General features: G+C 45.0%; 2 protein-coding genes, 2 long non-coding RNA genes and 1 pseudogene across 7 annotated transcripts; 4 read left to right on the forward strand and 1 right to left on the reverse strand.

Moving 5' to 3' along the window:
* On the forward strand, positions 1-4,115 carry LOC120643521 (protein STRICTOSIDINE SYNTHASE-LIKE 10-like). The gene is made up of 3 exons (XM_039919903.1): positions 1-740; positions 3,002-3,274; positions 3,412-4,115. Exons 1-3 carry the CDS (start codon positions 469-471, stop codon positions 3,986-3,988), a joined length of 1,122 nt encoding a protein of 373 aa, XP_039775837.1. The 5' UTR covers positions 1-468; the 3' UTR covers positions 3,989-4,115.
* A 3,037-nt stretch (positions 4,116-7,152) lies between these two features.
* Positions 7,153-8,064, reverse strand: LOC120643523. Its single transcript, XR_005663028.1, has 2 exons — positions 7,577-8,064; positions 7,153-7,492 (listed from the first exon to the last, which is right to left on the reverse strand). It is a non-coding gene; the product is annotated as an uncharacterized LOC120643523 (long non-coding RNA).
* A 1,596-nt stretch (positions 8,065-9,660) lies between these two features.
* On the forward strand, positions 9,661-16,136 carry LOC120643520 (annotated as a pseudogene). The gene is made up of 12 exons (XR_005663027.1): positions 9,661-10,480; positions 10,991-11,204; positions 11,297-11,377; positions 11,509-11,606; positions 11,706-11,792; positions 12,110-12,210; positions 13,980-14,013; positions 14,111-14,185; positions 14,973-15,056; positions 15,142-15,276; positions 15,459-15,604; positions 15,687-16,136. The product of XR_005663027.1 is annotated as a 2-isopropylmalate synthase A-like (transcript).
* A 253-nt stretch (positions 16,137-16,389) lies between these two features.
* On the forward strand, positions 16,390-16,773 carry LOC120646491 (E3 ubiquitin-protein ligase RDUF1-like). The gene has a single exon (XM_039923050.1). The coding sequence runs from the start codon at positions 16,390-16,392 to the stop codon at positions 16,771-16,773; it is 384 nt and encodes a 127-aa protein (XP_039778984.1).
* A 3,224-nt stretch (positions 16,774-19,997) lies between these two features.
* LOC120643524 lies at positions 19,998-22,939 on the forward strand. 3 transcript variants are annotated; one of them, XR_005663029.1, is made up of 3 exons: positions 19,998-20,557; positions 20,929-21,210; positions 21,947-22,939. It is a non-coding gene; the product is annotated as an uncharacterized LOC120643524 (long non-coding RNA). The 3 variants fall into 3 exon arrangements; XR_005663030.1 differs by lacking the exon at positions 19,998-20,557 and adding an exon at positions 20,568-20,700; XR_005663031.1 differs by lacking the exon at positions 19,998-20,557 and adding an exon at positions 20,715-20,841.
* The last annotated feature ends 2,664 nt before the right edge of the window (positions 22,940-25,603 follow it).

Genomic DNA, 25,603 nt, shown 5'->3' on the forward strand with positions numbered 1-25,603 from the left:
TAGGCAGCATTCAAGTTACGAGTAGCATTATGCAGTTGCAACGGCGAGACAGCAACAGAGCATGTATGAGTGAGTACGAGCTCAGTACGACCGCCGTAATTGGCCGGGACACACAGACGGCCGGCTGTCTCCCTTCCGGTGATCGTGGATAGGATGCCAGCCAGGGACCCCAGCGCATTGACGCCCCGCCCGGCATCGTGTCAGTGGCTGCTCCACAACACACAAGCCACGCCCCCATGCCCCATCTGCAGCTCATTTATATAGCGGCCTTCGAGCGAGGCCGGAATGCTCGCAGGCCAAGCAGTGCCGCACTGGTAGCGGTAGGCGGTAGCTCACCTACAACAAATCTGCTGCAGCAGCCGGCGCCGTTGCGCTGTGCAAAATTTACTCTGCCGCCTGCAGCGGTGCAGCAGTCTCCCCTTCCTCCTCCTCATCTTCTTCCGTTCCTTCTCCGTCCGATCCCTGGCGATGGCGATGCGGGCGGAGGTGCTGCTGCTGGCTGTGCTCGTGGCGGCCGCGGCCCTCCTGTCGTCGCTCGACTCGCGCAGCGACGTGCGGCTGCTGGAGGTAGGGGACAGCGACCTCGAGCTGGTCCCGCTCGACGGCGCCGCGGGGCCGGAGAGCGTCGTCTTCGACAGGGGCGGCGAGGGGCCGTACGCGGGCGTGTCGGACGGGAGGGTCCTCAGGTGGCGGCCGGAGGAGCGGCGGTGGGAGGAGCACTCCTGCTCGGCGCCGGAGCTGTAAGTTCCTTTGCCCGTCTGCATCCATCAATCCATCATGCTAGCTCTCTCTGTTGCACCTTGCCTGCAATGATGCGAATATGCAAAGTTTTGGTTGGGCCGTCAAATTAATGGTGCTGATAGCACTGATCGTGCCATCTTCACTGCTGAAAATGACTGAAACTCCATAATCTCACCATGTCTTGGACAGAACGCACCGTGCCAACTCTCTCTCTCTCTCTCTCTCTCTCTCTCTCTCTCTCTCTCTCTCTCTCTCTCTCTCTCTCTCTCTCTCTCTCTCTCTCCAGTCGCCGGAACTGTAAGTTTGCCCATCTCCATCCATTATGGTAGCTCTCCGTTGCGCTCCGCCCTTTAAATGTTCAAACCTACGGTTTTGGTTGGGCTATCAAATTCATGGTTTCGTATAATAACACCTATTGTGCCATATTCCCCGCTGAAAACGACTGAAAAACTCACGGTTTAAGTTTAGATAAAAGTTCGGTTTACATCCTCGAACTATCCCAAAAATCCGATTTTCAACCTTCAACTACAAAACCGGATAACAAAAGTCATCTAACTGTAAAAACTAGATAAATTTGGCCCCTTAAGTGGTTTCGAAAGTGGTTTTCCATTTTTTTGAAAAATAAAAGTATTCAAATTTAAACTCAAAAATTCATAAATTATTTATTTTAAATCAAAAAATATGAAGTGGGTATCAGAAGTTTTTTAAATATCTATTGGCATGATACTTTCCGGTTATTCAGATCCAAATTTTTTATTTTCATAATATTTGGTTACTTTTAGTTATGTATATTATTTTTGAATAACTAAGATTCAAATAAAGCAATAATAGATAGGTTACAATTTTTAGAAAAAATTTGATACTAGCTTCATATTTTTTGATTTAAAATGAATTAGTTTTGATTTTTTTAGATCTAATTAGAATTTTTTAATTTTTCTAAAACGTACAAACCCACCTTGAAAACAACCCAAGGGCCAAATCTGCTCGGTTTTGCCTGTTGCATGGCCTATATTATCCGGTTTGATAATTGAAGGTTGAAAATCGGACTTCTGCGATAGTTCGAGGGTGTAACTCGGACTTTTTCCTTAAGTTTAACTCCCCAATCTCCGTTGACACCATGTCCTTGACAGAAAACATCATGCAAACTTGCTCTCTCTCTCTCTCTGCGTGTGTTCATCTGGTATTCTGGTACTTGTTTGTACTGTGTAGTAGCTTCTGCGCTGTAGGTGCGGTTCAAAGTTAACGGTTGGGGGCTGAAACTGACATTGATCGTGCCATCCCCTCCGTGGAAACCGATTGAAAGGTTCTGGGTATAAAGTTCTGGGTATAAATGACTCGACTTGACACCATTCCAGGGAGCATGACAACAACATACCATACCTCCTTACTTCTCTTTTTATTTTATTTTCTTTTCTTTTTGCCCCTGGCACTGCGATAAAATCTTGCAATTCACTTGGGAAGGTTCAGGCCCCTGCGCTGATGATGAGCATCTTTGAGACTGTGACTGACAGATCAATGATGTAAACAAATAGCTAATTCGGTTTGATAGTTGAAAGTTGAAAATCGGACTTTTGCGATAATTCGATGGTGTAACTTGGACTTTTCCCGTAAGTTTAACTCCACAATCTCCATTGACACCATGTCCTTGACAGAAAACATCATGCAAACTTGCTCTCTCTCTCTCTCTCTGTGTGTGTGTGTGTTCATTTGGTATTCTGGTACTTATTGTACTGTGTAGTAGCTTTTGCGCTGTAGATGCGGTTCAAAGTTAACGGTTGGGGTGGTGAAACTGACATTGATCGTGCCATCTCTTCCGTGGAAACCGATTGAAAGGTACTTGATACCATTCCAGGGACTTAACAACATACCTCCTTGCTTCTCGTTTTCTTTTCTTTTTGCCCCTGGCACTGCGATGGAATCTTGCAATTCAGTTGACCAGGTTCAGGGTTTTGCAGACTCGGAGGGTGAGAATCCTAAGCCGAAAATTGTCAACCAAATCTGAGAAACCATATAGCCACTGATGCTATTTGTTTTCAGTATTACTCTTTTGCTGAAAGCCTACAAACAAGTAAAATGGTCTATTCCAAAAAGAAAAAACCGAAAGGGAAGCGCTGATAAGTGATGATGAGCATCTGTGAGACTGTGGGCATATCAATGATGTAAACAGAGAGCTAATTAATTAATTAAGTTACAGGTCCCACCACTCGATCATTCAAGGCAAACAGGCAAAGCACTGCAGCTCATTGATGTCCGAATGCAGGTTGGACGGCTGCAGAGGCTCGCAGGACCCGGGCCGGGAGGACGAGTGCGGGCGTCCACTGGGCCTCAAGTTCCACGACGAGACGGGGGAGCTTTACGTCGCGGACGCCTACCACGGGCTCAGAGTGGTTGGGCCGGAGGAGAACGTGTCCAGGCCGCTGCTGCCGCCGGAGTGGCAAGGCAGCCGCCCCTTCAGCTTCGCCAACGGCATCGAGATCGACTACGAAACCGGAGCCGTCTACTTCACCGAGACCAGCACAAGGTTTCGGAGAAGGTATGAGTAGATGATCACCATCGAACTTGAGTTCATGTGTTCACTGTTTTCTTTTCTCATCAATTTTGATGATTTTGCGTCAAATTTTATTACTAAGATGTCCGCTGGCTGTATGGTTACTTAAAATTCATTTGCAGGGAGTTTCTGAACATTGTTATATCCGGTGACAACACCGGTAGGTTGTTGAAATATGACCCCAAGAGCAATGAAGTGGAAGTCTTGGTTGATGGTCTAGCTTTCGCCAATGGCTTGGCTATGAGCACGGATGGCAGTTACCTTCTCCTTGCAGAAACCACAACCGGCAGAATTCTAAGGTACTGGATCAAGACGCCAAAAGCTTCAACCCTAGAAGAAGTTGCCCGGCTGCCTTGGTTTCCGGATAACATCAAGATGAGCCCTAGAGGAGGGTTCTGGGTTGGTCTCCATGCCAAGAGAGGGAAGATCGCCGAGTGGTCGATCTCGTACCCTTGGCTAAGGAGATTGATATTGAAGCTGCCGATGCGGCATGTCCAACGTGCCTCCTGGCTCTTGAATCGGCTTGGCCGTCAGGTTATAGCGTTGAGGTTGAATGAGGATGGGAAAACAATGGAGGCAATTAGTGTTCACGGTGCTATTCAAAAGGTTTTCAAGTCGGTCAGCGAGGTGGAAGAAAGGGGTGGGAGCCTGTGGATAGGCTCTGTTATGGCGCCATTTCTTGGAGTTTACAGGTTGTAGAAGTATTTAAATGGTATGATTGAATATACATTTGCATATATATGGTAGTTGTTTAATAGAGGAAAATAATATTATACGCGTGTATATGGTACCATTTGCCCTACAATATAGTGAAGATTATTCACAATGGATGGTTTTCATGCCAGTAGCCATAATCATATGATTATGGCTGGAGTACTTGTCAATTGTCGGGTTTGGGCTCGAAAAAACTGAAAGCAAACTTCTGAAGCAATGGGCCCAATTCATGATTGTTGTTGGGCCAATAGTTAAGTGCCGAGTTTATTGCCCAGTGTTCCTAGGTTTTGAGTCAAATATCGAAGCTCAAGTTCAGCCTAATGACCACAACGAGCCATATATCGAAGCCAGTGAATTTGAGAGTTCGATGAGGTGAAAATTAAGGCAAACATGTAAAACAACACTGGGAGAGTTAACAATCTATTGGGATAAGTTGAATGTGTTCCTTTTCTGACAAACTTAACCAAACTGTCACGGTGAAAACCATGTCCAGCAGGCACAATACGGCGAAAAGTTAAAACTACTTGAAAATTACTGCTATCCTTTGAACTTTACTTAATAAAATGGCTTGGCGTAGATGTGACGTCACAAACGAGCATATCCGAGCGCCACAGACGCCACGCAATACATGAGTTGGCCTCGTATCTTTGCGGGCCACGCTGACTGCGCTAAGTTTTTGTTGCACCAGACTAGCAAGACGCACGATGCCACGGCACGGTCACCACCAGGTCCGAAACGTCACCCGTCCAGATGAGAATACCTAACTCATCTCCCTTTCCAGCTCACGTTTCGCCGGTTCTCTTTCCTTAGAGCATCTCCAAGAGAGGCCCAAAAAGCAAGTCCTAATATGTCTATATTGGGTGCCATTCCAAATCTATTGGACCCAATTTTCACCTCGTTTTCCAAGAGTTTCCTAAAAAGCTGGCTCCCAGTACATTTGAATTGACCCACGTCATCCAAATGGCTTTTGGTTGAACTGACTTCCGCTTGGGTCAGGGGCTTTGACGAGCTTTGCCTGCCTAGTCCATATACGATCCTATTTTCACGCCGTACACAGCTTCTCGTTCAAGGAGTAGGGCAAGGCCGGCGAGTGCATGCCCAGTGCCACTGCACGTTCAAGTCCAGCGAGCTGCCGACGACACGGGCAAGGTACCAGTGGAGGGCCATCATCGGGGATCGATAGAGCTCGCGGCAGCCGGCACAGCATCGTTACGTGATTAGTGATGAATCATCATCAATCCCTGTTGGAACAGGTTCTGAACTCTTCTTCTTCGGACGAGGAAGACAAATTCTTTTGTGATGTTGCACATGTTGTTCATAATCATTATCAAAGTGCCAATGCACCCAAACATGGAGGTTTTGTGGTCGGGCATCAAGCAATTGATCGTGAGAGAGAAGAGGGTCACTGGAGATTGCACCAGGATTACTTCAGGGAAGAACCTACATACAGTCCGATTTTCTTCAGAAGGAGGTTCATATTTGTCAAATCCATTTACTTATGCATATGAATTTCATATTTGTACATATTTGTCTTTAGTAAATCCTAATATAGCTTTCATATTTTTATTGACATGAAGGTTTAGAATGCATCGACAACTATACTTACGCATAATGCATGCTGTAGAAGCTCATGATGACTACTTTGTGCAGAAGAGAAATGCAGCTGCCAAATTAGGATTAAGCTGCTTGCAAAAGGTTACTGCAGCATTCCGTATGCTTGCTTATGGAATACCTACAGATGCTATGGATGAAAAAATTCGTATTGCGGAAAGTAGTATCATAGAGAGTTTAAACAGATTTGTCGAAGCTGTTGTTGAAGGTTTTGAAGACGAGTACCTCAGATCACCAAATGATAACGATACAACTCGATTGCTTGCACTTGGAGAAGAAAGAGGTTTTCCCGGTATGCTTGGTTCCATAGATTGTATGCATTGGAAGTGAAAGAATTACCCTTCAGCTTGACAAGGTATGTATTGCGGGCATGTGCATGAACCTACAATTATTTTAGAAGCTGTTGCTTCCCACAATCTCTGGATTTGGCATGCTTTTTTTTTGTTTACCTGGGTCTCACAATGATATCAACGTTCTTCATCGATCTCCACTATTTGCCAAACTAGCTGAGGGCCAAGCTCCTAAAGTGGATTATATCATAAATGGTCATGATTATACAATGGGATATTATCTTGCCGATGGCAGGGATATTATCTTGCCGATGGCATATACCCGTCTTGGGCCACATTTGTCAAGACCATACCACACCCCCAAGGCAATAAGAGAAAATATTTTGCAAGAGCACAAGAAGCAGTAAGGAAGGATGTGGAACGGGCCTTCGGAGTGCTACAATCTCGTTTTGCCATTGTTAGAGGTCCTGCTCATTTTTGGGATGATATTACACTATGATACATTATGAAAGCATGTGTCATTATGCATAACATGATTATTGAAGATGAGGGAGAAGTGGATACTGAAGAACGTTTTGAATCCGGTGGTGATAATGTTACACCTTCCCATGAACCTACACCTGATCTTGAGGAATTTTTTAAGGCGCACAAAAAGATAAGGGACAATGAAACTCACAATCAACTGCAAGAAGACCTTGTGGAGCACTTGTGGATACATCATCCAGATAAATATTAAGTTGTTGTTAGAGTTGTGTTTATGATTTTCTACATTATTGAGATGACTACTTTATTTCTTTATTTGCTACTGTGCCAAGAGGTCAAATATAATTTTCAGATTTCCTAAAGTTCCAGATCTCCAATTTATTATTTATCTATATATGCTACATTGCTCATGCATTTATTTGACAACAGAACACTTATTTTGATGTAGCAGTAATCGCATATGATTCTTTCTCAAACATTTAGGACTGCAACAGGTCCATAAAGAAAATGATTCATACAATAAAGAAACATGAGTGCATAGGTTCAAACTAGGAATGATAACTTCAACAAAAGAGTTGATGCATGTTTAACAAAGTCAAGCTCAGTTGCTGATCCCACAGCGAGCCATTATCTCAGATCGAAGACTCTTATAGTACTGCTATAGATCTCCAGGCATACCACTAGTGTTCACCATCATAATTCGTTCTTCTTCTAACATTCTTTTGTCATACATTTCGGCTTCTTTAATCTCTAGAGCTTTAATCTCACAAATGGTCCAAAGCCTCTGTGCATGCATCACCTCCACCTCGACGCAAAGAACTTTTGCCTTCTTGTTGCCCATTGGTCTTTTCTTGCCTACATCACTCTCAGGAATCTCATTCTGGTCTGCATCACGATTGACATCATTTCCATTTTCCACAGAATCCATCCCAAGAACTGAATCTGCTGCAGTCTTCTGTTTTTTGTGTGAATTCTTCTGAGTTGCCAACTCCTTCATCCTGTCATGCCACTTTGGCTGTGTTCATAACAGGTTCCAGCAATGCATGAACTGAAATGACTTATTGTCTTTATCTTCTGCCATGTAGAAAGCACAAGCCTCCGTAAGCTAGAATAAATTTTGAGGTTAGCTACAACATTGAAAGAACATAATATGTTAGATACAAATGAAGGCCATATGATGTCATAGTACCTTGTCATATACAGTCACACCGCTTTGCCTTCTACCCTCAATTTGGATAAGCGATGCACAGAACTTGTTGACACACTCTTGAATAGTTGACCAACGGTGGATAAGTGAACTTTGGCTACGATCTGATGGAAACTCCTTATTTGAATGAAAGAAATCATAAATTCTCTTCCAAAATGCGCCGCGAGTTTGATTCACACCACGCACTAGATCAATACTGACATTTAACCATGCTGCTACTAGTAGTTTATCTTCTTCCTCACTAAAGTTTTTTGATCTCTTCTGGTTTGGCCTCGTGCTGCCAGTATTGCCCACACAGGGTGCTTGCTGCACTGCAGGGGGGCTTCTAGAAGCGAAAGGCACAGCATTGTTCTCCTCAGTTTCATTCATCAAGTTTGTGTAATACCCATCTCCTTCCATTCTTAGTATGAACTGCAACTAATGATTTTTGTTCAAATGACAAGAGAGAGAATAACATCATGACAGATTATAAATAAGGCAACGTATCTAGTGCAAACCAAGGAACTTGTGCAAACCTGTGCAAACCTACTAAACAAAGTTTCAAAAAATTTTGAAAAAAATCATGAATGTGCTTCTCAGATTACATCATCTATATATAAAATTTCATGGTCAAATTCGTCTTACTCTAGAAGTTAAAAAAAGACAAATTTGAGATGCATTTGAACCATTATTGTTGTCAGAAAATTTGTCTTTTTTTTAACTTTTAGAGTAAGATGAATTTGACCATAAAATTTTGTATATAGATGAGGTAAGCTGAGAAGCACATTCATGATTTTTTTCAGAATTTTTTGAAAATTTTTTTAGTAGGTTTGCACGGGTTTGCACAAGATCCTTGGTTTGCACCAGATACGTTCCCTATAAATAAATCTAGCAAACATTTAATATTCTTAGTGTACAAGAGCCACATGAGTCAAAAGAAGTCTAATGTCGAAAGTTACAAAACATGTACACATGTAGGTGTTTACTAGCCACTGCTGTCCCTGAACACTGACAAACTAATTTGATACTGGATAGTCTAACTCTCTCTATCCTACACAATTTGCAATATATTTTATTACTTGACCAATAGATTGTGTCAAACAACTAGCAGAGATTGCTTCATCAGATTAATGTACAACCTCAATTTGCAGATTAAAGTACACCCTCAATTAGCAGGATACTGATACAATTTTTCTCTGAAAATTAAAAGGCCATGTCTGACGTAGGTGACCTATCTCATTGCTTGGTTGCAGGGTCAATGATGGCAGCACGCTTGCCCACAAAGATTGCCCACGGCGACTGGGCAGTGCTGCTTGCAGATGGGGCTGGACTGCACAGTTGATGACGAGGCCGCCCAAAGCGGCCGCCGGAGGTGATTGGATGGCCTGGAAGGTACCCCTGGCGACTGAAGACGACACAGGCACTAACTGTTGTGGAGCCACAACAGGGGCGATTTCAACGCAGTGCAGGGTGCAGGGGGAAAAATGACGCCACTAGGGAAATGCACGCGGGAAGCTCGGATTGGGAGCGCGGAGAAGCGCCCTTTTTCTGGCTCAATTTGCCTCCAGCTTAGGGAAGTGCGAATAATTGGGAACTTTTTTGGGCATTTGTTGGAGGGAATTTTTTCTCTTTTACTCCCAAATTTTAGCTCGAGGGATGTGTTTGGGCCTATTTTGGAGGGGAACATATCTAGTGCAAACCATAACTTCGTGAAAACCCATACAAATCATGGCAAAAATGTCATCTAAATTCATCAAAAAAATTACACATCTAGATGATATGATGATACACAACTTTGTAAAATATCTTTTCCAAACTCGACTTCGCCTGTGAGATATAAAAAGAACAAATTTCAAGCCAGAAAGTTGTCCAAATGATTTGATAGAAATTTGTTATTTTTATATGTCATAAACGAAGTCGAGTTTGAACAAGATATTTTACAAGATTGTATATCATCATATCATCTACATGTGTGATTTTTTTTGATGAATTTAGATAATCTTTTTGTCATATTTTGCACAGGTTTTCACGAAATTAGGGTTGGCACCAGATATGTCCCTCTATTGGAGATGCTCTTAATTAAGCCAAAGTCGCCGCCGCCGCCACCGTCCCCTAAACCCCCGGTGTCGAGTCCGCCGACGAGCGACACCCTGAGCTCACTCCGACCACCATGGCCTCCTCCATCCTCTCCTCCTCCGCTAAACCCAGCTACTCCGCCACCAAAACCCCCGCCCCCATCGCCAACCGCTTACCACCCCAAAATCCCGCAACCACAACCCTCCCCTCCCGCGCCGCCGCCCCCCGCTTCGCCCATGGCCTCTCCGCCGCCGCCGTCCGAGCGAGCCCCAGCGCCCGCCGCCTCCTCGCGCTGGCCCGCCCCGTCCGGGCATCTCAGCAGCAGCCGCCGCCGCCGCGGCGGCGGCCCGAGTACGTCCCCAACCGCATCGACGACCCCAACTACGTCCGCATCTTCGACACCACGCTCCGCGACGGGGAGCAGTCCCCGGGCGCCACCATGACCAGCGCCGAGAAGCTCGTCGTGGCGCGCCAGCTCGCCCGCCTCGGCGTCGACATCATCGAGGCCGGCTTCGCGGCATCCTCCCCCGACGACCTCGACGCCGTGCTCGCCATCGAGGTCGGGAACGCGCCCCTCGGGGAGGACGGCCACGTGCCCGTCATCTGCGGCCTCTCGCGGTGCAACAGGAAGGACATCGACGCCGCGTGGGAGGCCGTCAGGCACGTGCGCCGCCCGAGGATTCACACCTTCATCGCCACCAGCGAGATCCACATGCAGCACAAGCTCAGGAAGACGCCCGAGCAGGTAGTGGCTATTGCCAGGGAGATGGTGGCCTACGCCCGCAGCCTGGGATGCCCTGATGTCGAATTCAGCCCTGAGGACGCTGGAAGGTATCACTACTGACACTAGAAAAACACTAATGCTTGTAAATTTTGTTCATCATCTTCCTCATTTCATTTATTTGAGTCGTAGCTCTAAGAAATAAGGCCCAAATATTTGGTACCTGAAACTTTAATCTGGACTGAATCTGATTTAAGTTCTCAAATCAACCAGTAGTCTGGTGTGCAGTTATACAGCAAAGGAATCCAAATTTAATGGAACAGAGTTGATTTTGAGGCAAAATGATCGATAATTTTTAAATTCCGAGCTTCTTCTAGCTTGCAAAGTAGTTGGTGGGAAAAATGATGGTGGGTGCTATCTACATTTGGGAAGCAACTTTATAGCAAACCAAAACAGGGTAATACTTGGTGCCTACCAATTTTCTGGTGCAAAAGGAACACAACAGTAAGCTCATTCTGGGATACCCACATATTTTTTTATTTATAGTAGTTACAAACAAAGGACACCTTTCCCTGGTGTGCATAAGGCTATGGCATGATATATTTTGCTTTGCCATCCAGGTCAAATAGAGAGTTTCTGTATCATATATTAGAGGAAGTCATAAAAGCTGGAGCTACAACTCTGAATATCCCGGACACTGTTGGATACACCCTTCCATATGAATTTGGGAACTTAATTGCTGACATAAAGGCAAACACTCCTGGAATTGAAAATGCTATCATTTCCACCCATTGCCAGAATGACCTTGGTCTTGCAACTGCCAACACATTAGCGGTACTACCTTTTCCTTATTTATTTATGTTTTATATGATTTATTATCATTGGCATAAATCTTAGTCCAGGTTACTAATTTGACTTAACTTTAGGGTGCTCGTGCAGGAGCACGTCAGTTAGAGGTGACTATTAATGGTATTGGTGAAAGAGCCGGAAATGCTTCTTTGGAGGAGGTGAGCTCATGTGCTAGTCATATTATGTGCTGGTGTACCTTGCAAAATGGTCTGATAGGTTTTGAAAAGGAATATGAATTTGTCTGATAGGGTGTTTGTGCATGCTTAATATATTCTGGCCTCATTTTCAGGTTGTCATGGCAATTAAATGTCGTGGGGAACTCTTAGATGGTTTATAACTTTATATACTGGAATCAATTCCCAACATATTACTTTGACGAGCAAAATGGTACAAAAATTGTTTCTTGTCTTGTTTATTTTCCTTTTGGTCTCTTTTACATTTTTTAGATGGCTGAAATTTCTGGCACAAATGGACAAATTATTTTAGGTACAAGAGCACAGTGGACTTCATGTACAACCACACAAAGCTATTGTTGGTGCCAATGCCTTTGCTCATGAAAGTGGAATTCATCAGGTAAACATATTTGCAGTCTCCTTCACTACATCAACTTATTGGATTTGTATTAGTGGTGGCTTGATTGTTTATGAATCCATAGGGTTGCTCCGTTACACTTCATCAGTAGCTGTTCACAATAAATCATTGTTTTGGCCATTGTGAGGGATCAGTCTTGGCTTAACCTTGTGGTCATTACTCTGAATCTCTGATATATACGGTTTTTATTACTGATGATCTCATTGATGTATGATTTAACTATTTTCATAAATTCTGTTGGTTATAGACTGTAATGGTTCTTAATGTCAATTTTCTTCTGTTTCCTTTGTTTTTTGTAGGATGGAATGCTTAAATATAAAGGAACTTATGAAATAATATCGCCTGATGACATTGGTTTAACACGTGCAAATGAATTTGGTATTGTTCTTGGGAAACTCAGGTATCATGCAACATGCCTTCCCCTCTTTAGCTCACCTTCTAGAAATATTCTGTTGTAATGTTTGTCCTGGAGATTTCTCTCATCAACTTGTAGTTTTTACTGATCTGGTGGTCATGCTCCTACTAAGAGCCCCAAATGCTTACATGATGTACTATGGATAAAAGCCCCCACCCCTCCCACTATAACACCTGGATTTTATGGTCGGGTTGGCTAGGTGGGGCGCGCTAACATGGTATCAGAGCCGAGGTCCCGGGTTCGAACCCACCCGGCCACGCATTTCCGCTGGGCGATTTCCCCTGCGCCTCTCGTGTGCTGAGACCTGCTGCGGGCTACGCCGGGCACTAGAACCTGCTGCGGGCTACGCTGGGCTCGCACGCCGTAGGGGGAATGATGTACTATGGATAAAAGCCCCCACCCCTCCCACTATAACACCTGGGTTTTATGGTCGGGTTGGCTAGGTGGGGCACGCTAACATTACATTTTGAATGCTTATATATTATGGCTACTAAATAACCATGTTTTCAAGTCGTCCGATTAATCGCGATTAATTGCGATTAATCGCCCAGGTCGGTTCTCTAAGTCCGACCAGCACCACCGACCCGACCAGAGCGACCAGAAACCTGGTCCTCCGATTAGTCGTCCACTAATCGCGATTAGTCGGTCGACCAGGGCAGGACTTGGGCTTTAGGATACTTATTGGGCTACCAATTCGGCCCGTTAGGGTTGCAAGAGACACCCGCCTGAGGCTAAAATAGCGAGCGGGAGAAAGGGGCGGGCGAATCCAGCCAGGAACCCCCAATTCCAGCCGCCAGAAACGAGTATCGCCATTCTCGCGTCGACTGCGACCGCGGCTCCCGGGCTCCGTCCTCTCCAACGGCGGCCAGCGTCCTCTTTCCCTCCCAGCGCCACCACCACCTCTAGATCCTCTCCTGTCCTCAGTTCCTCACTCCACCAGGCTCCTGTGCATCTCTCCCGGCGCTGTCCAGTTGCAGAGGCATCTACCTGCACCCTGGCAAGGAACCGCGGAAGCAGCAGGCAGCTGCTGCAGCCCCTTCATCCTTGCGCCGTCACCCTTTTGAAGTTGAAGATGAGCTCATCTTCATCTGACGGTAAGCTCCCTATTCCCCTTTTGCTCCCTTCCTGCAAGGCTGCAATCCCGCTTCCTGCTTGTAGCTTGGTGTTGCTCTGCAGTGTGCATAGCTGCTGCTCCGGCTCCTCTGCAGCTCTACTTGTTTGTTTCTTGCATTTGCTTGGACCAGCTGTATACTATATTGTATATATATAATTATATATACACTATATAGTATATACTGAACATGTAGACATATGGACGATTAGGGAACGACCAGGCTCGACCAGGTCGACCTGGTCGTCGACTAATCGCCTGGTCGGTCCCTAGGCGACCAGGACCGACCAGCCGATTTGAAAACATTGCTAAATAAGTGTTAACAGCCTATTGGTGGCATGTGTACACTACGGTCGCAACCTAGATTCTGTAATTTTATCATTATGATATGCCATGCTATATTCTTGAACTGGACCTTGATTGCTTGACATGGAAGAAATTTTTAATCGGATATTTTGTCTTCGTTATTTTATTAATCATGTTTGTGCTTCTAGGATTGTTGGGTCTATATATTTTCATAGACTTCTAGGTTAGCTGAATTCGATATTTTGTGCTCAAATGCAATTACTCAGGCATACATCGGTAAATTAGTTTAAAAGTTGATAATCTCATCCATAGTAATATTTATTTACTTGTTTTTCAGTGGAAGGCATGCTGTGAGATCTAAGCTAGTGGAGGTAAAGCTTAGATATTTTCTTTCTTTTTCTAGTCACAACTAGAGTTCTATTTCAGTTATCATCATTACCGATGACATCATCGTTGTTCATCTTGTAGCTTGGATATGAAATCAGTGACAAGGAATTCGAGGACTTCTTTAAACGCTACAAAGAGGTTGCAGAGAAGAAAAAGGTGAGCCTTTTCTGAAGTACTTGCTCTATTGCTAATGTGTACTTGCCATCTAAGTTCAATTTACTCCCCTCAACTATAGCCAAAGTCTGGAAAACCCCCTAAACTATAACTTGGTTCAATTTATCCCCTAAACTATGCCATTTAGTTCATTTCACCCCATAATACAATTTGTCTTTTTTGTTACTCCATAAACAAGTTGAATTTTAATTTCAAATTTTGCAGGGTAGTAGTGGACATCACAATGCATATTTAGAAAAATGTTATAATTTTTCCCCATTAGTTTTGATATAATTTTGAACTGCAATAATTAATTTATTATTAAATATCCTAACCTATTAAAATAATGATAAAAAATTATGATGTATTTTTTCTAACATGTGTGGTGTGTACTATTATCTTGTAGAATTTCAACTTAAAACTCCACCAATGCATGGCGAAATGAAGAAGACAAATTTTATTAGGGGCTAATTTGAACCAAAGGGCATAGTTTGGTGGGTAAAATGAACCAAACGATAGTTTAGGGGGTTATCCAGACTTTGGCTATAGTTGAGGGGAGTAATTTAGACTTTTTCCTTTTATTATCTTTCTAAACACTGCATGCATTGATTAATAACTTCCACCTTCTGTTTTTGCCATCTCACCATTTTATCCTACATTTATTATTGAATCGTTACAGTTCTATATGGAGGGCCTGCTCTATGTTTATCAAATTGTTACTATAATATGTTGCTTTCACTTCATACATGCTCTATGCATGGGAACTCACCAGTTAGTTCACCCTTTGCAGCGTGTAACTGATGAGGACATAGAAGCATTATTGTCAGATGAGATATTCCAGCCTAAAGTAATCTGGTCCCTTGCTGATGTACAGGTATAATTGAGCTGCAGTTGGCTAAACTTTGGTTAATAGGAACATGGTATGCTAAGCTTGAAATGCTGTTCACACCCCTTTGCAGGCAACATGTGGAACACTTGGTTTGTCTACAGCAACTGTGAAACTGATAGGACCAGATGGCGAGGAGAAAATAGCATGTTCTGTTGGGACAGGTCCGGTCGATGCAGCTTATAAGGCTGTTGACCAAATTATCCAGGTTCGTTACTGCCACATTTTTTAACTTGCTTGCCTTTGTCTCCTATTAGTCTGGAACTAGAGAAACACAAATGGACTAACTGGTGCCCCAGGATTGTACCTAATGAATCGACTCAATAATTTTCTCGCTGGCTATTGTTTTATCAAGATGAAGAGAAATCTAACAGGACTTGCAATCTGCAGATTCCAACAGTTCTCCGAGAATATGGTATGACCTCAGTCACAGAAGGCATTGACGCAATTGCTACAACTCGGGTGGTTGTCACTGGAGACGTGACCAACAACTCCAAGCATGCCTTGACTGGTCACTCTTTCAATCGCTCCTTCAGGTTACAGCCCTTTCATATCCGTTATCCTTAGTTTTACACCCTCTGCTATTCGTTACCTCATCTCTCTGCTTGTTGACTGCAGTGGGAGTGGCGCATCAATGGATGTTGTTGTGTCCAGCGTCAGAGCTTACCTGAGTGCCCTGAACAAGATGTGCAGTTTTGCTGGCGCTGTAAAAGCCAGCAGCGAGGTATCTGAGAACACACGTGTTAAAAGCAAAGAGTGAGACCGTCGTCATCCGATTCTCATATGGGCTGAGCGATGTAAGAGCTCTTGAACAGTAACTGTTCATAGCGACTTTTCGTTTCAGTAATACTGTTCATAGCGACTTTTCGTTTCAGTAATAGGCTGGTTAATGTTGGGGTTTCCCCTTCGTCAGTGTGAAGATTGTGCGTTCTTTCTAGAGGATGTCCGCTTAGAACATGGATGAAGTTTTTGGCCTGTGCGGTGTACAATTTGTATGTTATAGACCATACTTTCAATAAGGAAATAATAGTAGGGTCTACTGTGTCCACCCATTGAATGATTTCACAACCTCAAATATGTCGTTTTTTCTGGTGATTGGGAATACAATGAACCGGATTACCTTTTTTCCCCCCTTCATTTTTCCGTTTTTGTTCATCTTCCATGCATGTCTCTAGGAATGCACTGTGATGATCGTCCGAAGTAGAACCGCGACGCCCCCTGCCGAGCCGGACTCGGATCCGGACTTGCCGCGTGCATGCCCCATCTACTAATACCTGCGCTCGCCGGAGAGCCTCACGCGGACCCTGAGCCGGCGTTGCCGATGGAGGCCAGGAACACGGAGGAGGAGTTCGCCAACATCTTTGCACGTTTCGCTCTCCTGGCGCCGTCCATGCATCTCACGCCGGCAGGCCCAAACGCCTTCGAGCTGAGCGTGCGGTCGGGGCACGTGTTCCCGGGGGCAGGCGGGCTCGTCGGCGTCCCGGCGTCGGGCGACGCCATGGCTGCCCTGCCGGAGGAGTGCGCGGTGTGCCTGGAGGGCTACGCGGCGGGCGACACGGTCAGGACGCTGCCGTGCTCGCACGGCTTCCACGGGCACTGCATCCTCCGCTGGCTCGCCGCCAGCCGCCTCTGCCCGCTCTGCCGCTTCGCCATGCCGGCCGAGGTGGAGCCGGAGGCGGACGACGACGCTCGAGCCGCTACCTAGCGATTTTTTTGTGTGTTGATGGATAGTTTTAATTTTAATGGTGCCCCACCATGACCATGACCTGCTGTGTATCTGACCACCATGGCAAATTGGCAATGGCATCGCAGCTTCTCTCGGATGTTCCCCCTTGTAATTCAGCTGCTTATTGCAGCACCCTGTAATCGGTCTTCACCTTGATGAGCTAATACGAATGGATCAGGTTCCTCCTAATAGTTCGTCGGAGATTTGAATCTGTGCACCATTTTTCGTTTCCCAAAGCTAATTCCTTTGCAGGGCAGTCTTCTGAATTCTGAAGGTATGATCAGCGGATCTGGATCGCGAACTTGGCAGCTCGAGCTGTCCACATAGGCGAGTAGTAACTTTTTCCTTTGGATTTAGTCTAGAACAGACAGGAATTTTGGGCACATGCATAACTTTTTTTTCACAAACCCTTGTATCAATTAAGGCAATAACAACAAGTCACTTAATTATTGGATCTACCGTATTGGTTACGATCATAAAATGGTTGGTCATCATGATCTGGGCTTTACTGAATGCTAATAAGTATGTGTGAATAAGATGCCGTTGTTCAGTTTAAATTAAGCTGCGTGCTGAATCTGTCTTTTTCAACGGCGTCGGTTGCATGCTGCCTTCTGGGTTTCCCGAACCAAAAGCGTAGTGGCAGTGCACGGTATGCACGACGAATTGGATTCGGACTGTGAATCCTCTGTTTGGCTGCTCCGATTGTCAGAAACGATTCCTCTGGCCGAGTCGGACTCTGAACTGGGTTCGTCGACTTGAAAGCTCGCACGCCTCCTCATCTAATGTGCTCCAGCCCCGTTCACCGCCTCCGCGCACTAGCTTGTTTCTCTGATGGCCGACGAGCAGCCGCAGCCGGAGCTCGTGCTGGCCGAGGCAGAACCATCGTGGGCCGAGCCGTCCCCGCACGGCGGCGGCGTGCCGGACTTCTACCACGTCCTGACGCACTCGCTTCGCTTCCCGGCGTTCCTGGTGCGCCGTCTGCGCCGGGACACCGCCGCCTCCCCGTACGCCCACGTGATGGAGAGGATCGTGCGGGACGGTGTCGCGAAGTGGTACGTCGACGGCGAGCCCGTGGCGGGCGGCGGTGGCTACAGGAACGGCGGGTTCGGCGGCGTCCCCGCCTCGGACGAGGCCATCGCCGCTCTGCCGGCGGAGACGGCGGCGGGCCATGGCGAGGGCGAGGCGAGGGGGAAGAGTGCTGCGCGGTGTGCCTGGAAGCTTACGAGGCCGGCGACACGCTCAGGACGATGCCCTGCGCGCACGGCTTCCACGAGGGCTGCATCATCAAGTGGCTCGGGATCAGCCGTCTCTGCCCGCTCTGCCGCTTCAAGCTGTAAGCTCAAGCCGGAACAGGTTGAGGACGAACACCACTGCTGCGACATGACATTGCTATGAATGAAAGTTTGCTTACTTATTTGTAGAATCTTGCGTTTTGTGAGATCTGTCTTGGATTGGAAGCAGAACAGCTTCAAATTTCTGGTTGAGTGGTACTGGAGATTTGAAATTTGTAATCAAGCTTCATCCCTGCTTTATTTGTCGCCCATTTATTGCTTTATTTGTCGCCCATTTATTGCAACCGTGCAATCTGTAGCTATACTGTTGACACCTCTATTCATGATTCTACTAACCTGTAAGCACTTGCTTTTCGTGTATTAGTTTAAAAAACATATCTTTTTTGCAACAAGCACATTTCATTTGTATTTTTCTCTCATCATTTTCTCCACCTCCTTTTTTTCCCAGCTTACTTCATTTCAGAGGAAAGCTCCCTTCGATTGCCCAGGTTTCAGTTTTATTGTGGCCGGGTTTTTCTTGGTCAGTCCTTCTATTCCTCTGAGGGTGATAGAAAATGTTAATAATGGATACCTTTTGTGACTAGAAACTAATACCGAGAGATGTCCTCGAATGCTAAATATTTTAACAGGCAATCTCCTTTTGCCTTGCTTGGACACTTGATCCTGAAAGCAAGGACGACAAATGCAGAAAACTTGTTTCTGATGAAGAAGCAGTACAAGCACCGCTACTGGCTCATCATCATCCCAAACCATGAGCCCATGAAACTGAAAAAAAAAAAATTGCTGCCAACTTTACCATAGTGTTAGTACAACACTTTCTGCGTACATACATCCAAAGTCAAATGAGAACTTGTAGTAAGCCATTGGTCAAGTAATCTTGAGTTCCTGCTCAGAAATTTAGCTCCACACCAGCATGGGCAAGCGAACTGCATGTTGGTAGTAGCGTAGCAGTATGTAAAGTTGTGTTTGTAGCAGTTGTAGTTGGTGACATATATAGATAACTGAGGTGGAAATTATATGTGCTCGCGTTTGGTTTACCTCTCAACAAACATGCATATATTGGCACTTTAAACATTGCTAAATTTTGGCATTTGATGAAGTAATTCCATCAGTATGCCATCTCTTTCACTGGTCAAGTCATGCTAGTTCCTGCTCAGAAATTTAGTTCCACACCGGTATGGACAAGCAAAGTTGCTTGATAGTCTTATAGCATATGAATAATCCAGCAAGCATTTTCAAGGGATTCACAAAGCAAAGATCTTAATTCGTGCTGGAGAAACGGTTTCCAATTCAAAATATATTGGCAGTGTGCTATTTTTGCTGAAGTTTGCATTTCCGTTTCCCCTTTTGCAACTTGATTGATCTGTGCTCATCCTTTTTACGAACATTCTTTGGCCAATCAGATGTGCAAACGTTTTTTCACTCAATTCATAAATTACTTGCATTAGAGAGCTATAAACATTTGTGCTCAATTGTACTCAGATCACCAGCAGCATTCTTCCTCTCATATTGTAACCACAAGGAAAAAGTTCAGTTCGCAGTTCAAATTATAGGAACTAGTACTTGGCGCATGCCCCTGCGGCGAAGAATGTTTTTTTAAATCATTTGGTAGTTTCTCGAGCATAGGTAAAGATGGCATTATATCATAGAAAAGTAAAAATGAGGTTCATATATATATATATATATATATATAGTATTGATATATGGACCCCGGGGTTCAAATACGATTCAGTCCCCAACGAGCCGAACGCAGACAGGGGAAAGGAGAAGCCGACCCATCGGCTCGAGGCCGCCCGCGTACAGGAGCACCGGCTCGGGAGCCCGTTTGGTTCGTCCGTGCACCCAGCCTCCCACCTCCGCCCGACGGTTTCGCGGTCGCCGTTCTCCAATCCCCACACCGCCGCCCGCCACCCCCCCCACCCATCCCACCGCCACCTCCCCCACCTCCCGGCGGTTACCAGCTCCTCCTCCTGACATGCCGCTCCGCAGCTCCTCCATCGACCCCGCTGCTCCAATTGCTTCGCGAGGCCGGGAGCATTTCGTCGCGTTGCCATCCCGAGTTCAACGCCGGCGTCGCCATCCCGAGTTCACCGCCGGCGTCTCCCTCCCGAGTTCACCGCCGGCGTCGCCCAGTTTCTTCAACCTCTGTGAGCGGGCCGCGCTCTCACCCGTCGGCGCGGTGGCCGTCACCTCTGCGGCGGAAGCTCCCCTCCCGCCTAGCGACCTCCTCTCCGAGCTCTCCTTCACTGCCGAGAAAGCCCGTTATCCCGAGCTAACCTTCACTGGCGGATATCCTCGGCGCCGGAAGGGTCCTTCCCCCACTGGATTCCTCCTCGCCTGGGAATCCCGTCCTGCCGTCACCTGATCCTCATCCGCGTGCGGCGGACGATCCCCTCCCGCTGGGCGCCCTCCTCCCCGCCGGGGAATCCTGTCCCGCCGACACCTTCTCCTCCGGTCGGCCACTCTCAAACGTGAGTTTGTCCTCACCTTTTCCTTCGTGTGACCAGGCCGCCGCGCAGACCAACCCGCACTTCCTCCGGTCTGTACGACCAAGCTGCGCAGGCCAAGCCACCGCGCGAATGCTACTTCTTCCTCGCTCCGCTCCTCTCTCGCGGTATGTATGGCCGAGCCGCCGTCATTGCTGGACTTGCCAACCTCCCCCCACCGACAATCCCGCCCCTCTCCAACCTACTTTATCGACGCTTGTTCAGTAATACACCCCACAGTACATGTGTAGCTGATTACCCAGTTCTATGTCAGTACGAACAGCTAGCTATATATCGAAATTTCATGATTCTATCCTACAGTACATGTGTAGCTGATTACCTGTTCATGTGGACAGGATATCAATGGAAGGCTCCTTACTGTAAATAAAACAGCTCCTAGAGGCTCTCGTGTGGAAAGACCTCCCAGACAATTTGGTGGTCCTTTCAGGATTTATGTGGGCAATCTGCCATGGCAAGTGGATGACTCTAGATTGGTGCAGTTGTTCAGCGAGCATGGCAAAGTGGTTGATGCCAGAGTTGTCTATGACCGAGAATCTGGGCGTTAGCGGGGATTTGATTTTGTAACTATGGCAACGCAGGATGAATTGGATGATGCTATTGCTGCCCTTGATGGACAGGTCAGTGTCGATTCCCTGCCATTTGCATAACCATAGTAACTGGATGGAGCAAATTTGGTACTGAAATGATCAGTATCACAGTGAGGCTGAGGCAATGCTATCTTTTCCTTTTTCTCTAACCTGGCCAAATTAAGGTTCAGTATCACAGTGAGGCTGAGGCAATACTATCTTTTCCTTTTTCTATAACCTGGCCAAATTAACATACCATTGTTTGTTTTGTAGATCTGTTTGGTATAAGGTACTGATTTTGTAGATCACTGAAAACAAACATTTGCACAAAAAGAGCTGTAGGTTTCAGACAATACCATTGCATTCAGGTTTTTGAAAACTGCCAGGCTTTAGCATCTGACATTCTGACTTTACTCCAAGGCTTTTCTGAATCAGATGCATGATGCATTCCATCATGTTTCGTACAATTCTTAGATGTGGAAGATGGTGCTGCTGAAGCAGCCTCTACAGATTGCATTGCCTCCTTAGCACGCTTCAGATTCTCTGTGCATACTCGATGAAAAACCTATTACATCGATGGATGTCCAGATATGATAGCTTTCACCGTTGCAAAATCCTATAGAATTTCTCTTGACCATTCTATTCATATGTGTGTCCTTTTTTTTAAAAAAAAACATGCCTACTATATCCTTTTGAGCATCTAAGCATCACCACATCTTTTTTCTGCGTGTTGATGACTGGCTATAACTTTTAGATTAAATGGTCTTTGACATCCTACTTTTATTAGGATGATGGTACTCAGCGTTTGGAGGTTGTCAGGGCTCGTAATGCAGATGGCTCTATTTTACGCCTAGCAAGTGAGGACTTTGAGAAGCAACCTGGACCATGTGGATGTGAATGCTCAATCAGGATTATCTAACAAATCTTGAACTGTATGTGATGCTGCTAGCAGGAAGGATATTAATTGTAAGATATTTTTTCTGCAGATACTTGGACTGAGGAGATCCGAATGGACTCTTCCAACAGGCACTAACTTAACTATTGTTGTTGGTGGTGAGGTAATTACTCATAATTTTTCCTGGTCGATTGAACTATTTGCACATTGATAAGTGCCCATTTCATTATATTTATTGTTTTATCTTTGTGTAATCTGAATAAGCTGTTTAAAGTGATTCCAGAAAATTTTGATCAAACGGCCAAGAAATGGTGGGCCATTCCTTTGTTTTGTTCTTATGGTTGAGTATTCCTGATACAATCTGTTACGTGTGTTTATTGTTTTTCATCCAAGCAAGTGATTATTTGATACTTCTCCTTGATCCATATATTTTACTAGATATTTGAGAAATGTCAGATTCACATTTAGTTTGATATTTTGATATTGCATTGGTTTGGTTAAGCAATAGATCGATTTTTATGGTTTTTTGTATTCTCCTTTGAGCCAAATCCGATGGCTTGGATTCCATGAGACACTTGCATAGGCTAAGGAAAACCAGGATGAGAGCAGTGCCACATCAGCGATGTACAAGCGGGTGCTCGTGCAGGTGCCCGCTGCTGTACTTCATTGTGCTCAAGATGACGGAACCCATCTATGAATACCAGGAGGCTTCAGTCAGTAATATTATTTTTATCATTTGTTTACTTCTGTTGCAAAGAAGGAGCATCTTGTAAACGGTTGAGGAAGTTCAAGCTGAGTTTTATGAGGCTATGCCTTGAACTAATTTGGAATTGTGTACCGAGAAGGAACTTGATATCCTATTGCCAACTTATTTTCCTGTGTTCATACATGCGTCCATGTTTCACGTGTATGGATGCATTCTGGGTTTCGAAGCATAAAAAAATGTCTTTGGTGAAAAAAAGGTTGATGATTAGAAATATGTGCTTTGACTGATTCATTTTAAATGAAAATCCGTCACAAATACAAGTCACATCTTTAAGGTTCAGTCTGAGAATTTTTCCCCTCACTAGTCACAATATAAAATTTGGGTTTCGAAGCATAAAAAAACTACATGTTCAAACCATGATTCCTGGGACGTCGTCTCGTCAAAAAACACTAGGCTAAAACAAACTAAAAGAACGTGACAAAAAACACACCTAAAAAAGGCAAGAAAAAGGAACTGACCACGTGAATTGGAATGGAAAAAGAAAAAAAAAGAAAAAACCTGCTCGGGGAAGACCGTCTCATGCGCGTGCCTAGCTCCGTCGTGTAGGCTGGGCTGGGCTGCTGTCGGATAGGTCTGGGTACCAAATAACCATTTGGAACCCGGGGTCCAAATAGTGGTGCCCTATATATATGTGTGTGTGTGTGTGTGTGTTACAAAGTAGACATAAAAACAGAATATTGGTTTATTTTACATACAAATAAGCTCCAATACATACAAACTGGAGAGATTTTAGGAGACACCAATGTGGAGCTGCTGTACAATGGAAGTTTATTTACCTGCAAAATAGTTCTTTAACTGGCTTTGTTCTCTGTTCTCAACCTCATGTTGTATTAGTGAACCTATCAGCATTTTCAGAACCATGCGGTACTTACCCGACATGAGGCTGCGGAAGCATACTTGGTGGAAACAAAACTACTCGCCATCCACGCCAACCACCCAAGGCCCAAGGGCATTCAGCTGGCTTGGGGGATCAACGCGTGTGGCCTCATGGGCAAGCTAGTCGACTGGAGCTGCTGGCGGAGCTGCTGGCATGCCATCGATCTCTGTTAACGTAACAAGGAAACCAACCTGAGACAGGATAGAAGGGGAATTAATCAATTGGAAATAGGAGATCGAGGTTTATATAGTTATATGCCCCAGCGCTAGAAGCATCGACAGACAAAATTCAACAAGCAGACACTTAGGCAGTAACTTTCAGTGCTAGGATCTAGCAGGATGACACTATTTGCAGTAACTTACAAAAATAACTGGAATAGGTTGCAGGCATAGGCCAAAGGTTGTTAGCTCAGTTGGTCTGGGCGCAGCCAGCGGCACCCGCAGGTGGGGGGTTCGAACCCCCACCGGGGCGGATTTTCCCCGCCTGTGGAAAAAAAAACCCTCTCACTTTGCTTTTGAGGACTTGGGCTGTGTAGTCAGCCTGAGCTCGGCCGGTGGGTAACGGTCCCAAGACATATACAAAGGAGGGAAGATAAAAAGCAGGAATCAAGAGTTTTGCCATTCGGAACTCCAGGCTTTACTTTGTTATAGGTGTGAGGGGCCGAGGAGGGTGTCAGGACCGTTTGGCCAGGCAACATGCAAAAATAACGAAACTCATAAAAGAACTTTAATTTTTATGAAGAGCGTGAAAATTCTTTTCAATTTTAGCATGTAGACCAAAATCTGAAATACAATAGATAAATACATGCTCTCTAAATGGGAAGGAAATTTGTAATAACATAACATTTTACAAACTAATGTTTAATACAGTATTTTGTAAACACCAACATGACATGCTGTGGATATTCATTTGTCAAATCAAATTGTTGCAGAATTTAACTAAACAAATGGAAGTTTCAATAGTAATAGTTTCATAGCACAGTTTGAACCTAGATATAAATTGATTCTCTACCCGCAAACAGTTTCTAGTGTATCAGCAAAAGGCTGGTTATTAACTACCATTTATGTGGTAAAGACTGAAGAAATGTAGCTCCTGGTACCTGCCAATGTCCTGAGCAACATCTAAAGGAGGGTACAACTACCTTATGAGGTGCTTCTGTAGAACCTGTGAAAAGTAGGAAGAACATACTTAAATGTCTTTAAGCAAATGATAATCACTAACCTAAACCTATATACATGTACATTCTCATTGAAGGTGGCATGCATTGAGGTGCAGTGAACTAACATTTGATCTGTGTAGACCACGAAAAATATTGGTTAAAAAAGTTTTTATTAGCAGTGCGTGCTGTTACAGGGTCAGGTAAATGTTAAGATGAATTCTGATGAGGCCAAACCATTGTTTGTTAAAAGTGGCGCGTTGCATAATATCTGCGGAATACACTTTGGATTGAAGAAACAATCATTTTTCATGCTAAAACTCAAATGGCAAACGCAGGGTTCCTGAAATTGTTGAAATCTTAATTGGTAATTCAAAATTTTTTTTGAGGGAAACAAGGGAAACACGGGTGTGGGGGGGGGGGGGGGATAGGTCCCCACCTTAATAAACTTCCACTGATGCCGGCAAGCCGGTGATGGAAGGTGCATGGCACCAAGTACATGCGTGACCTTGCAAGGTCAAAAGAGTACAAAGAGAAGAGAAAGAGATTACAAGAGTCACATTTAAAACTACAAATTATTGCTCCTAACTCCTATGACAAAGCATGTTGTTGTTCGCCGACCAATGATACTCCCAGGAGACTTCACTTCGACAATGCCTGTTTGACAAGCAACTGTAAAGCACCGAGTCAAAATTGACAGACGACAGTTGTGATTGCGTCGTCGTTGAAGCACATCCAGGATCCAATCGA

The sequence above is a fragment of the Panicum virgatum genome, chromosome 8K (assembly GCF_016808335.1).
Source record: "Panicum virgatum strain AP13 chromosome 8K, P.virgatum_v5, whole genome shotgun sequence".
In the NCBI taxonomy this organism is placed as follows: Eukaryota; Viridiplantae; Streptophyta; class Magnoliopsida; order Poales; family Poaceae; genus Panicum; species Panicum virgatum.

Coding starts and splice junctions, on each gene's coding strand:
- LOC120643521 (XM_039919903.1), top strand. CDS start 469: ATGGCGATGCGGGCGGAGGTGCTGCTGCTGGCTGTGCTCGTGGCGGCC. Junction 741..3,001: donor TCCTGCTCGGCGCCGGAGCT/GTAAGTTCCTTT, acceptor GTCCGAATGCAG/GTTGGACGGCTGCAGAGGCT. Junction 3,275..3,411: donor AGCACAAGGTTTCGGAGAAG/GTATGAGTAGAT, acceptor ATTCATTTGCAG/GGAGTTTCTGAACATTGTTA.
- LOC120646491 (XM_039923050.1), top strand. CDS start 16,390: ATGGAGGCCAGGAACACGGAGGAGGAGTTCGCCAACATCTTTGCACGT.